At 44.9% G+C, this 12,069-nt stretch overlaps 1 protein-coding gene across 2 annotated transcripts in view; it reads left to right on the top strand.

Moving 5' to 3' along the window:
• sesn1 (sestrin 1) overlaps positions 1 to 12,069 on the top strand; it is a 60,132-nt gene extending 48,063 nt beyond the window's left edge. The window contains exons 1-9 of one of the 2 annotated variants that reach the window (XM_030404858.1): positions 5,811 to 6,080; positions 6,779 to 6,844; positions 6,936 to 7,136; positions 7,234 to 7,416; positions 7,743 to 7,979; positions 8,089 to 8,343; positions 8,433 to 8,623; positions 8,710 to 8,854; positions 8,958 to 12,069. In XM_030404858.1, the coding sequence (XP_030260718.1) occupies positions 5,811 to 6,080; positions 6,779 to 6,844; positions 6,936 to 7,136; positions 7,234 to 7,416; positions 7,743 to 7,979; positions 8,089 to 8,343; positions 8,433 to 8,623; positions 8,710 to 8,854; positions 8,958 to 9,044 (1,635 nt within the window). In that variant the 3' untranslated portion in view covers positions 9,045 to 12,069. Of the gene's footprint in view, positions 1 to 5,810; positions 6,081 to 6,778; positions 6,845 to 6,935; positions 7,137 to 7,233; positions 7,417 to 7,742; positions 7,980 to 8,088; positions 8,344 to 8,432; positions 8,624 to 8,709; positions 8,855 to 8,957 lie in introns of those variants that run through there. The other variant, XM_030404857.1, reaches the window with a different exon arrangement.

Here is a 12,069-nt window from a genome sequence, read left to right as displayed (position 1 = left end):
AACATGAGTAGTAAAGATAAGCTTGCATGTCTTCAGTAACTGAAACATTTGCTACGATTACTGGGCAGCACCTTTGGACTCTTCTCAAAGTCTTGTCTCCCCCGTTTCCCCTTAGTAAACTCGGGAAAGAAGGGTTTTTCATTGATTTGTGGTTGGCTGTGTCATATCAGGCTAAAGATAGCAGGGGAGGGTTTGGTATTTTCTGTTTTTCTATGGGATCTTTTCTGTTGGAGCGCGTTGTATTGTGACAGCTGCCCTCTCCCTGTTAGAATAACATCCCCGGGAACTCACTCTTCCTCACGTGCACACAGGGGTAGCGAGCCAACGCCTTTCCCTCCTGGATTAAAGCCCACAGTACATATAGATTATAGCCTGTAGGTAATGGTGTACATGCATGTTTATGCCCGTCAGTGTGAAGTCATAAAAGAGAGGTTATCTTTTGTCTCAGATACCTCTTCCCCCTTCGATATGTAGGGTCTTTTTTCTCTTTTCCGTGTTCTCCCCAAGGTCTCGGCAGTTCCTCCATGTTTCATGGAATCCAGGGAACGCTGCTTCCTCCCAGTGTTGGTGTGCGCTGGTCCAGGACCCGCTGGTCTAGGGGGGGGGCACGCCTTGCCTCTCAGGAAAGACGGCGCTTGCTAGACCACTCCACTCTGATAGCCTGCCAGAATACACACAGATCAGAGAAGAGGCGACTGGGAAGAGAAGAAAAGGGACCAAGAGTCACTCACAGTGGGCCAAAAGGCAGCTCGGGTCAAGTTAATTCCCACATTGATTCAGCTTTGGCTAACGTGTCTTAACACTAAATGAAGATCATGGTTTAATTACACTTCCACTTTGATGCTTGTGATCAACAGGTTCTGTAAACTTAGCACCAGTTTTATAGGCTGGTTTCTGCTCTATGAGACGAGAGAGAAGTCTGCAGGTTGTTGCAGCTGGACAGGTAAGGGTTAACCAGTCTGCTCGTGAAACGCTCTGTGATAGATGAACAGGCTTGAACCTAGAGCTGTGTTTGAAGAGTGGGGTGGGGGGATACCCTCTTAGTCTGCAGTTTTCACTCTTTCACTGTGGCCAAGTTTGAAACTATCCTCCTATCTGTAGATCTGTAGTATTTAAAGTATTGATTTAATGCTTTGCTGTTAAAAGCAGCCACTTGTTTCAGAGTAATGTGTTTTTACAGGGGGAAAAATATCTAGTTGTTTTTTACAGATGAGAGTTGCTGTTGCGAGTTAAGTTAAACCATGTGTTCTAGTGTTTACTGTGAAGTTAGGAGACTTTTTGCTTCTCCGCTATTTGCCAGAGAAACCCATGCGGACAAAAGTTTCATCTGTGCAAGTAGCTCTGTAAAAGTGAATTACTTTCGATGAAACAGACCAGGTTCATTTCTTTGGTGAACTTCATGCCTCTACGGAACTTTTTTTTTTCTGTTTTCCTTTTCTTTTTTTTTCAGAGAAACAAGAGAGGCAGAGAGAGAGAGCAGTGAAGACTGGTTCCTCTAACTGTTGTTCTGCCCTGCGATTGGTGGAAGCCTGTTGCTAGGCTTATGTCAGTGTTCAAGAGTTTTCTGCTCCCTCTCCTCTGCAGTGATAGGTTGAACCGGTCTGGTGGACTTCTGCCACTTGTTGAACATCCCCACAGTTTTTTTGCGGTTCCCTCGCGTCTAACTGCTGCAGCCACTGCGCTGAGACACATATGTGCAGAGTTTACGCCTGGCACGGCTTCCTCTCTCTGTTTTTTAATCTTATTAACTTTTATCACCCCCTTTATTGGCTTAAGGTTGTTGTTAACTCTGCTTCACACTCATAAAGGAGAAACAACTGTTTTAGTGAGCATTTGAGAAAGTAGCTGCCATTTACTCTTTACTGAAGTCTGGTGAACTAATTCTTGACAGTTGTTCTGATCTTAATGAAGCAGATACTTTCTTTTAAAACTACAAATAGTTTATTACAGGTTTCATATCCATTTCTATCCGCATGATAACGCCGTTGTGAAACAGTCCAACAACATGCCAACTGTTGCATACATTATCTGTATACTGGTGTCTTGAATTCCTCAGTGGCAGCGTCACTTATTTAGCTTGCTACACCAAAAGATAGTTTCAATTCTTTATGTGGTATACATACCCCTGAAAGAATCGAAACCATTGTTCACGCTTTGTTGAGTGATACCGTGTTTTTGGTGTGAGACGCTTTCACTTTTTAAGACTCGATGGCTGTAAGCTGCAGTTTGCTTTATTCCTGAAGAAAAGTGGGGAAAAAAGTCAATATTTCTCAAAACCACAACACAATTCTTTGCCATCTATGGATATGCTTGGTCTCCTCTGAGTTTTTGTTTGAAATTTTCACCAAAGTATGGCCACATACATTGCTTCTGAACTCACAGTTCACCTAACTTTTCACAGTCCACCGAACTTTTCTGGAGATTCACAGCAAGGCAGTGTTGTAGCTTTCTCCTACAGGTGAAGTAGCTGGTTCCTTTAACTCCAGCTTCCTCCTCCAAGAAATGTGGATAAGTTGAGGCTCTTAATCTGGTTCATGCATCAAAGCGAGCCTGTGTACCCTTTTCTGAACCACGGCCTCGGTGGCCACAAAAGGTGATTATGGGATAATGGTAAGAGCTAAAATGTAGTGTTAAAGTCGCACAAGCTAACATTAGCCATCATTAGCAGGCAGACCTTGTAAGGCTATAATGCTAAAACACCAGAGTGTAATGAATTAAGCTAGAGGGTTTTCATTCTTATGAATTCAAGTTTTAATTTGTATAAAGAAGATGTTTTTTCTTCTTCCGAACCTTGTTTAGGTAGACATAAATGAGCAGAATATAATTACAACATTCTCTTAATGAGAATATTTTTTTTTATCACCATTACTGTAAAACTAGTGGAAATGTGTCCATTGTTCAGGCCTTTCCTCCTACAGATCACTTATCTGACGACACACACACTGTTAAAACAAATCTGAAATGAGTCCAGTTGTTTCCAGGAGCCTTTTCCTACATCATAACTCATCTTCCCAATGTTGTCCTAACCCCTGTACACCAAAGGACCGTCACATACACACATATACATGCGCAGTTACATCTCCAGGGTGGCATGGTAGCTTGGTGGCCATCCCGTAGCTGAAAGGTCACTGGCTTATCCCCTGCAACAGCTAATGAGCCTGTCAGCCGTGGTGTCAACTTTTAAGTTTAAAAGGGCAAGTTACAAAGTATCTACATGCTGATTCACTGAGGCATGTTGGAGGGGTTTATGTGATCTTTTCACATTTAGTTTGAAGTTGTTAGTGATTTAAGGAAAATTCCGATTCACTGTAGGTGACGTCAAATAACTGTAAAGATGTAGGTCTGCAGACCGAGACACCTGCAGTGTGGTTTCTGATATGTCACATAGTGTTCTCAACTGGTTTCAGAAGACACCCCAGAACCCACAAAGTCTTACATCTTGTTATACGATGCCAGGTGTGATATATTGAAGACTGGAGTCAAATATTCTTTCGTGTTTTCTTAATTTACATCAACACCGGAGACATGAAATAAAGTTCGACACACTGAAAGAGGTAATTCACTGCTGGAAAGATGTTCATGGACTGTCTATGCAGTAGAAAGACTAGAGTGTTTTTTGAAATTGGTGCTACATGAGAAACAGAACTGAATCTTGGTTCATTGTTTTTCAGCACAGGCCTAGTTTTGATAGTCTGGACGGAGTTTGACAGAGAGACATCTGGAGAATATTTGCTTGCGAAAGATTGGATATGGAAATGGAGCAAAGTTTACCACTGTTCATTTGTATGTATTACCAAAATTGATGTGATAAAAAGTTTAATAGTTCGCGTTTTAACACCGAAAGATACAGGGACCAGAACAGGATGTATGGTCGGACAAAAATCTTAACTCAGGGGTCCACTTTCTCGTTTTTTGTGGAGTTTTGAGAATCAGTCCAAAGTATATAATATAATATGGATATGTTCCAGTGACAAAAGCTTCTTAAATTTCCCTGTTTCGCTTTTGCATAATCCAACTCTTTATGCCAACTTCAAACATGCAGCTCTTTATCAATTGGACCAAACACTGGAGACGTAGCCACAGCCTCGATCCAAGAAGGAGCATGTATTCAGGGATCACTGCTGATGTGAGTACAGTAAAGCCTCACAGAGTAGTCAGTGCGTGCCCTCTCACAATAGTGTTTGGTCCTGTCCGTGAGGCCGGACCGCCGAGCCTAAGCGCTTTTATGTGAAAAGGTTTGGTGTGTCGTAAGCCCTAACGCTGACCAGCCTCTTCTGCAGCTTTGCTGAGCCATGGGGCTCCCGGCAGCCCTGGGAGTGCTGACTCCAGCCCTGGGAATATGTTTACCGCTGCCCCGCACCCCACCCTGTGGCATCAGGAGAGAGACCAGGGCGGGAAGGAGGGGGGGCGACGGTTGGCCTGATCCACACAATGAACCTGCTGAATACTGTGCTATCCAACCATCAGTGCTGGGGAATTGCGGTGGGTTGCCGAACTGGCCAGGCAGGCTCTTGATCGGAGTGCACAGGGGCAGACTTGTCTTGGCTTTGACTCGTCATCTCCTCATCATCACCAACTTGTTTGTCTGCTTTTTATTTGGTAACCCTTCACAGTGCGCCCAAACACTCTTGTAGGCAGGGTTGTTGCCTGGAACAAAGTTGGTATCTCACAAAATGTAAGACTTTTTCAAACGATCAAGGCTATTGCGTCGTTTTTCGTCCTATAAAATTAGTCTGAAAATATCTGAAAAAATAGCCTCTCCATTTTTCTTTGGAAACATGTTATTTTAAAACCTCACACAGCACTATAGTGCACAAATGTGCACGTGTGTGTCTGTGGACACAATTGTTAAAGCCTTTGTAATGTGACTTGTTCTTTTACATTAAACTATCACTGTTAATCTGTCATTTAACAAATAAGTCAAAGACTTCTTCTGGTACATTTCGACATCGACACACTTGTTTGCGTGATATAATCTTGATATTACACTGTAATATGACAGTGTTTTTCAGTGCATCTCATCTGATATAATTCTGAGTAATTATTGACTTTCTAACAACCACAGTGTGATAAAGCAGTTCTACACTGTCCCAGTGAAGGTGTTATTGTCAGGCTGGGATAAACAAAGCCATAAGAGCTGCCTTCCTTATCTCTGCTTCCTCCTGGCTCTTAAAGGACTCCTTCAGCCTGGGCTGATTGGTGGAGCAATGGCATAGGCTGCGGTTCGGTGGTCTGACATAGGCTGCGGTGCATAACCACTAACTGAAGGGCTGTTGCACCAGGTCCTGCAGCTATCCATTTCGCTGTGCACTGATGCTGGTCTTTGCACAGCAGAACTTCTTCGTCTGGGTTTGACATGGCCGGGGGGGGGGGGGGGGGTTGTTGTTGTTGTTGTGGTTTTCATTGAATGTACATTACCAAGATGAACACACCGATGCCCTTCTCCAGCCAGAAAACTATTTCCAGTAACCCTGCAGGCTGCCATCTCCATGCATTGATAATTAATTTAGGTATTGATCAAGGAAGCTGATTCAAGCCACCTTGAGTTGAGTGTTTAGCACACAGGGTGCGATCATGATCAATTGCAGCGGGGAACAAAAGAAGGAGAGAAGTGATGATGTTTTCTTAGAGGGGGGATTGTTCTTTCTGCTCACGTTTATGACCCCCCCGCCCCTCCTTGTTTCTCATCACGCTTCGCTCCGCCCGCTCCTGCTCCTGCTGCCCCCATTGGCCTCTCGGAGGCTGTTTTCGCCACCCGATTGGCTGCCGCGCCCGTCAATCACACGAGCCTCGACTTATTTACCGAATGTATGAGCAGGAAAGGACGGTATTCTGCTGTGGGGCTGCAACAGCTGACTGCCGAGCACTTTACCCAAGCAGTGCCCAAAGGAACAAAGAGAGGAAAACACAGCCATTCAGAAAGACGCTTTTTACATTTTTATACCCGTGAAATAATCAAAGTGCAGCGAGGACGCGAGATGAGGCACGCGGTCGCACCGCCAGAAAACGTGGAAAATAATTCATTTTCGGTGTCAAGCCTGATAAAGATATGTACCCATTGTGAGCGGCTCAGCAAAAAGGTAAGGAGAAGAAACAAAACGGGCTTTTTAGGGGAGAATGAATGCACTCTTAAGCGACTCTGGGATGTATATTAAGGAAAATGTCAAATTATTGATTCGTGTTCAGGCGACGTGTCTTCTTTTCTTCTTTTTCTCCCTTTGAGCTAACAAGCTGCAGTGCAGTCTTTGTGTGGACTTGTTTACGAGTAAGAAGAGTTTGTGCGGTCGTAGGGCCAATAAATCATATCTGGCTTTATTCTCTTTGTCGGCTTCACCTATGAATACGCAGACGTGTCGATGACACGTTCAAATGCACATTTTGTAACTCTGTGTCATTTCTGAGAGATTCTGCCTTTCTCGGTCATTCATTCATCCGCTGCGTTTGTGCGCTGCGGGACGGTGTCCGCTGGGGGACATGTCTCGACAAGCTGCGGAAAGTTACAGGACACGATAGAGGCGATGTGAAGGCTTCTACTGTGATTTAGCTTTTGTGCGAAGGCAGAGTGATTAGACTTCTGGTTGTTTTATTAAGATTTTGGAAAACCTTAAATCAGTTTGTTTTTGGTTTGTTTTTGTTTTTTTTATAAATCTGGTTTACTGGTGTCGGACAAAACGGACGACTCTGATTTCATGCTCTGGCGAATAAATGGTGACAGCAGACAGAAATGAGAAGTGATGATCGTCTTGTTGATGTTTTTCTCCTCTTTGTTGTCTTGCAGGACTTGGGGATAAGGATCCCAAGACCCTTAGGCAACGGACCAAGCAGATTTATCCCTGAAAAAGAGGTATGAGCCCGTCTGTGTCCTCAGTAGGGACTTTTAACTCAATAGCCAACATGACATTTATCTGATAAATCTATTTAAATTTATTTTTTAGATTCTGAAAGTCAGTAAAGTGGACGCCCGGACACAGACGATATTTGAGGATGCGTTTGCAGCCCTCGGTCGCCTCGACAACATTTCAGTGGTGATGGGCTTCCACCCGCAGTACTTGGAGAGCTTTCTCCGGACGCAGCACTACCTGCTGCAGATGGATGGACCCCTGTCTTTGCACTACCGACACTACATCGGCATCATGGTACGGTCACGTTTATCACCCTGTCTCTCAGATCCAATGTCGTTCAACTGTTGCACATCTCATGGTGAAAAACTTCCTTTTTTCTGTGATTCTTCAGGCGGCAGCTAGGCACCAGTGTTCCTACTTAGTCAACCTGCACGTGAACGACTTCCTCCAGGTCGGGGGTGATCCCAAGTGGCTGAACGGCTTGGACGAGGCCCCGCAGAAGCTGCAGCAGCTCGGGGAGCTCAACAAAATCCTGGCCCACCGGCCTTGGCTTCTCACGAAGGAACACATCGAGGTGAGAGGACGGGCATGGTCTGGAGGCTGGAAGTGGACATGAGAAGGCTTATGTAACTGGCTGAGATCATGGGTGGAGGCCAGAGTGTAGCTGCAGCTGTGTGACTTGGATGGATTTGGGAGTTATGGTCGTAAAGGTGTCGTGACACAAAGTAGGAAGGCGGGTGTGTGTGTGTGTGTCTGTTTATTAGGCTGGAAAAGGAAGGCTTGGTTAGGAAAGATGAAAACACATTTTCCCACTTCCTTAAAGGTCACTGATATTGAAGTCATTATTTGGCTCCAGTTCTTAGGGCTCACAATTTTGTTTTCCTTTTTGCTTTTTTCCAGCGCCTTCTGAAGGCCGACGAGCACAGCTGGTCGCTCGCAGAGCTCATCCACGCCGTGGTCCTCCTCACACACTACCACTCCCTCGCCTCGTTCACCTTTGGTTGCGGCATCACGCCCGAGATCCACTGCGATGGCGGACACACGTTTAGACCCCCCTCTCTCAGCCAGTACTGCGTCTGTGACATTGCCAATGGCAATGGTCATGCTTTTCATCACGATGATCTGCTTGCCAACCAGGTGAGTTGCTAAGTTATGATGTGTGAGGATAGAAGTGAAGGTTGTGTGTGTGAAAGATGAGATTTGTATGACTTTTTCCCTAACCGCGTATTTTCCTTTGTTCCTACAGGAGATGTGCGGCGAGGTGGAGGTGCTGATGGAGCGCATGAAGCAGCTCCAGGAGTGCCGTGACGACGAGGAGGCGAGCCAGGAGGAGATGGCGACTCGCTTCGAGAGGGAGAAGACGGAGAGCATGCTGGTAGTCACGGCAGAGGACGAGGAGTGCGTCCCCTCCAGAGACATCTCCCGACACTTCGAGGACCCCAGCTACGGCTACAAGGACTTCTCCAGGAGGGGGGAACACGTGCCCACGTTCAGAGTGCAGGTAGAGATCAGATGCAGGCTGGATGTTAAGCTCAGGATGCTAAAAAAAGGTTGCGACTGTTACTTATGTCTTATTTCTCTTTTCTCCAGGACTACAGCTGGGAGGATCACGGCTTCTCTTTGGTCAACAGGCTGTACCCTGATGTTGGTCAGATGCTGGACGAGAAGTTTCAGATGGCCTACAATCTGACCTACAACACCATGGCAACACACAAGGATGTGGACACCAGCATGCTGCGCAGGGCCATCTGGAACTACATCCACTGCATGTTCGGCATCAGGTCAGTCGCTGGAAACGTCGCCGCGTTGTATGATGCCGATTTAATCTTTGTGCAATGCTAACCCGGTGTTTCTCTGCATTCTTCAGGTATGACGACTATGATTACGGGGAGATAAACCAGCTTCTGGACCGCAGCTTTAAGATCTATATCAAGACCATGGTGTGTAGCCCAGAGAAGACCACCAAACGAATGTATGAGAGTTTCTGGAGGCAGTTTCAGCACTCCGAGAAGGTAGGCTCCCCTTGCTCCCCTCCTGGTTTGATTTCAAGCAGCCGTTTTAATGAATGTACAGTGTTTTAATAAATCTCTCTTTTCTCTCCGTCTTCTCCTTCAGGTCCACGTTAATCTGCTTCTTATGGAAGCGCGAATGCAGGCAGAACTGTTATACGCTCTGAGAGCGATCACCCGCTACATGACATGAAGTGCTTTTTGGCGTTTTTATTGTTGTCTTTTTACTGTCATTGTTGTTGATCATTTTGGGACACTTCAAGGAAAGAAATCAAAAGGGGGCAGTGAGTGTGTTTGTGTGTGTGTGCGTGTGTGCGTGTGTGTGTGTGTGTGTGTGTGTGTGTGTGTGTGTGGGGGGGGGGGGGGGTGTTCAACAAAAAATGTGCAAGAGAGGTGAGAAGCCCCGGGGTTGTGATGGAGCTTTATGGATGGACGTTGAGAAGAGGATCAGAACAAAGCAAGAGAGAACTGTTGAAGAAAGTCATCTCACACTTCAAGTGGATACACAAACTCTGATCTTGTTGCCTGCAGTGCCATAACTGACCAAGAGAGGGCAGCCTGGAGCAAACTCCTGCCCTGATGAATGGAGTTTGTGCCGAGCCTGAGCACTGACACTGGAGGCATCCAGGACGACGTTTCAGTATTCCAGCACTCACCAGCGTTTGTCGGCCGTCTCATTCGTCTCCTGGTCGAGCGAAGACTCACCCAAAGTCCCCAAGAAAGCTGTGCAGCGACAAAAGGGTCTGCACTTTGATTCTGACGTCACTGTCATGTTTGTTTAGTATCTTTTCATTTCATTTTGTATCAAGGGAAGAAGATGTGTCAATTGCGGTTGCTCTAAGTTGTGACTGGAGATGAAAGCACTAACTTTGGGCAATGTTTTCTTTTCTTTTTTTTCTTTTTTTTTTTGTTACGTGTGCCTGAACTATCCAGCACAGTGTGCATACGTGCTGATGCTGCTGCTCCCATGTTGTATTCAGTGGGGTCATATTGATCTCCAAATCCCCCCTCAACATAGCCCCTGTCCATTATAAATCCACTGCATTACCCCCAGTCCCTCTTGTCCTCTACCCCCAGCCCAAATCTCAAATGTCAATGTAAGCTAATCCAAGGAGTGTGTTTGAAAACCAGAGAGGTTGTGGAAAATAACTCAAAGAACACTGTCTGAGCCCTTTTTTTGAGTTTGACTGTACACGTGTGGATGTATTCATGGAGATTGAGGTGTGGATGTTTTCTGTGCGTGTGTGTGTTCACAGAAAAAAAAAAAAATTGTTTTGAATTTCATGTGTCTGAAAAAAAAAAAAGCGAGGCACTGTGAAGGAAAGTCTTCTTGCTTCTGCTGTAGCTCTGTTTTTGTGAGATAACTGTTTTATTATTTGTTGTTGTTGATGATGATGATGATGATGATGTCTTTATTTTTCTGGTAATAGGGGAGGGGGAGGGAGGGGAAAAAAAAAAAGCTTATCAAAAAGAAAGTTAGAAGCCAGGTTTTCCAGAAGGGATTCGCTTCCGGTTGCCCTAACCACACCTTATCTGTCTTCCGCTTATCCCAGATGCCTGGTCACCCTAATACTTTGGAAGCTTTGGATTGTGAATTTTACCAGTAAATGAATACCTCTTCTGTTTTTCTTTAGAAAACATATAAGAAGTGCTCTTTGGTGAGCAGAGACTCTTTCCGGGCTGCCGTGTTCCCCATTGCTCGGGGACCCGGGTCGCCCACACAGGGCCGAGTGCGTTTGATAGCTGTCGAACGCAAAAGGTTGTAGCTGTGCTTATTTCCCTGCCGGGGGAAGTCTAACCAGTGCAAAAGCAGCTTTTGTTTTGTTTTGTTTTAAAAAGAAAAGAAAAAAAATTTGAACAGAGGTGAGAATCCTCTGCTGTTTTTGTTTTTTGTTTACTAAAAACCAGTACTGCATTCTTCTGAGGGTGGATTGAGAGAATCAGACAGATGAATGAGTGATATCACAAGGAGGAGGAGGAGTAGGAGGAGGAGAAAGGAATGGTACATTTGGAAGTGGTTTGAGAGGAAGTGGAGGTATTTTTTTTTTCAAACTTCTGACTGATGTCAGTTACTGACACTTTTTTTTTTTTATATGAAAATATATGAAAAAGATGAAAAAAAATAAACTATGATATTGAATTGTTGTGTATCATTCGTAGTTTTCTCCTAAACAATTTGATTTTGTTGCTCTATCAAAGCGATTGTACTCGATGTGGAGAGGCCTATACAATTCAGGAATCAAAACAGTCATAGCACAATCATCATCAACTCACTTCCACTGTTCAGTTGCACAAGTACAGGAAATCCAACAGCCCAGGGTGATCAGTAAGCATGTTTGAATGCTTTTATGCAAAGGATGACTCATGAAAAGACATGGAGTGTTGTGCTATCGCCTCATGTTCCAAAGTACACTCAGCTCTTTGGTAATACAGCTGACTTCATCAACATGAATCTGAACTCAAGGGATCGGTTCAGTTTGTCACCAGTACGGTCCAGGGACTTGCATGTGAATTTCATTTTTACTGTACAAGCTTGAGAACTGTCTGACTCACAGGGAGCCGGAGAATGGTCCCTGTTCCTGTGGTGCGGTCGAGGTCAAAGTTTCTCTTTGCTCCTGACCAGCGGTTTGGATTGAGATAAGGGGGGGAATTCCTCGTAGGATACCTTACCTCTCTTTCCTTTTTGCCTCCACGTCACTGGGGAAAATCCTTCTCTTTCCCCAGTGAGGCTGGAAATGTGTCTGAACTTCAGGGTCTTTCCCATCGAGGCTGCAGAGGCCTGTCTGTCAATTCAATCACCAGGAGAAACTCAGTGTTATTCCTGCTGACCAAACTGCCTTCACATTTCAGTGGCTTTCCCAGACGATATGTGGAATCGGAAACATGTATTAAGCAACCTCTATACCAGCCAGCTAACTGTCTTTCATATCAACCTAATGAATTCTATGTAGAGAACAATGTTTGTTATTAATGCTGGCTAATCAGTTGTTTAGGGGTTTTTAAAACATCGGCTTGTCTTGTGGTTGTTTAAAGGTCACTTTTGTGTGAAAACTGAGGGGAGCTGACGCAGAGGGTTTCTACATTAAGTGCCGTTTCTGATTTGTTTCGATGTAATAATGATGTGATTTTGAAATGCTGTACTTTAGGCTACTTGATGTAACTTGTAAGCACTGCCTGGCCCCATATCTGTGTAACAATAAAGGCGTTGAGAAGCAAAA

This window comes from Sparus aurata, chromosome 22 (genome assembly GCF_900880675.1).
Source record: "Sparus aurata chromosome 22, fSpaAur1.1, whole genome shotgun sequence".
In the NCBI taxonomy this organism is placed as follows: domain Eukaryota; kingdom Metazoa; phylum Chordata; class Actinopteri; order Spariformes; family Sparidae; genus Sparus; species Sparus aurata.
This window is presented reverse-complemented; position numbering and strand designations above follow the sequence as displayed.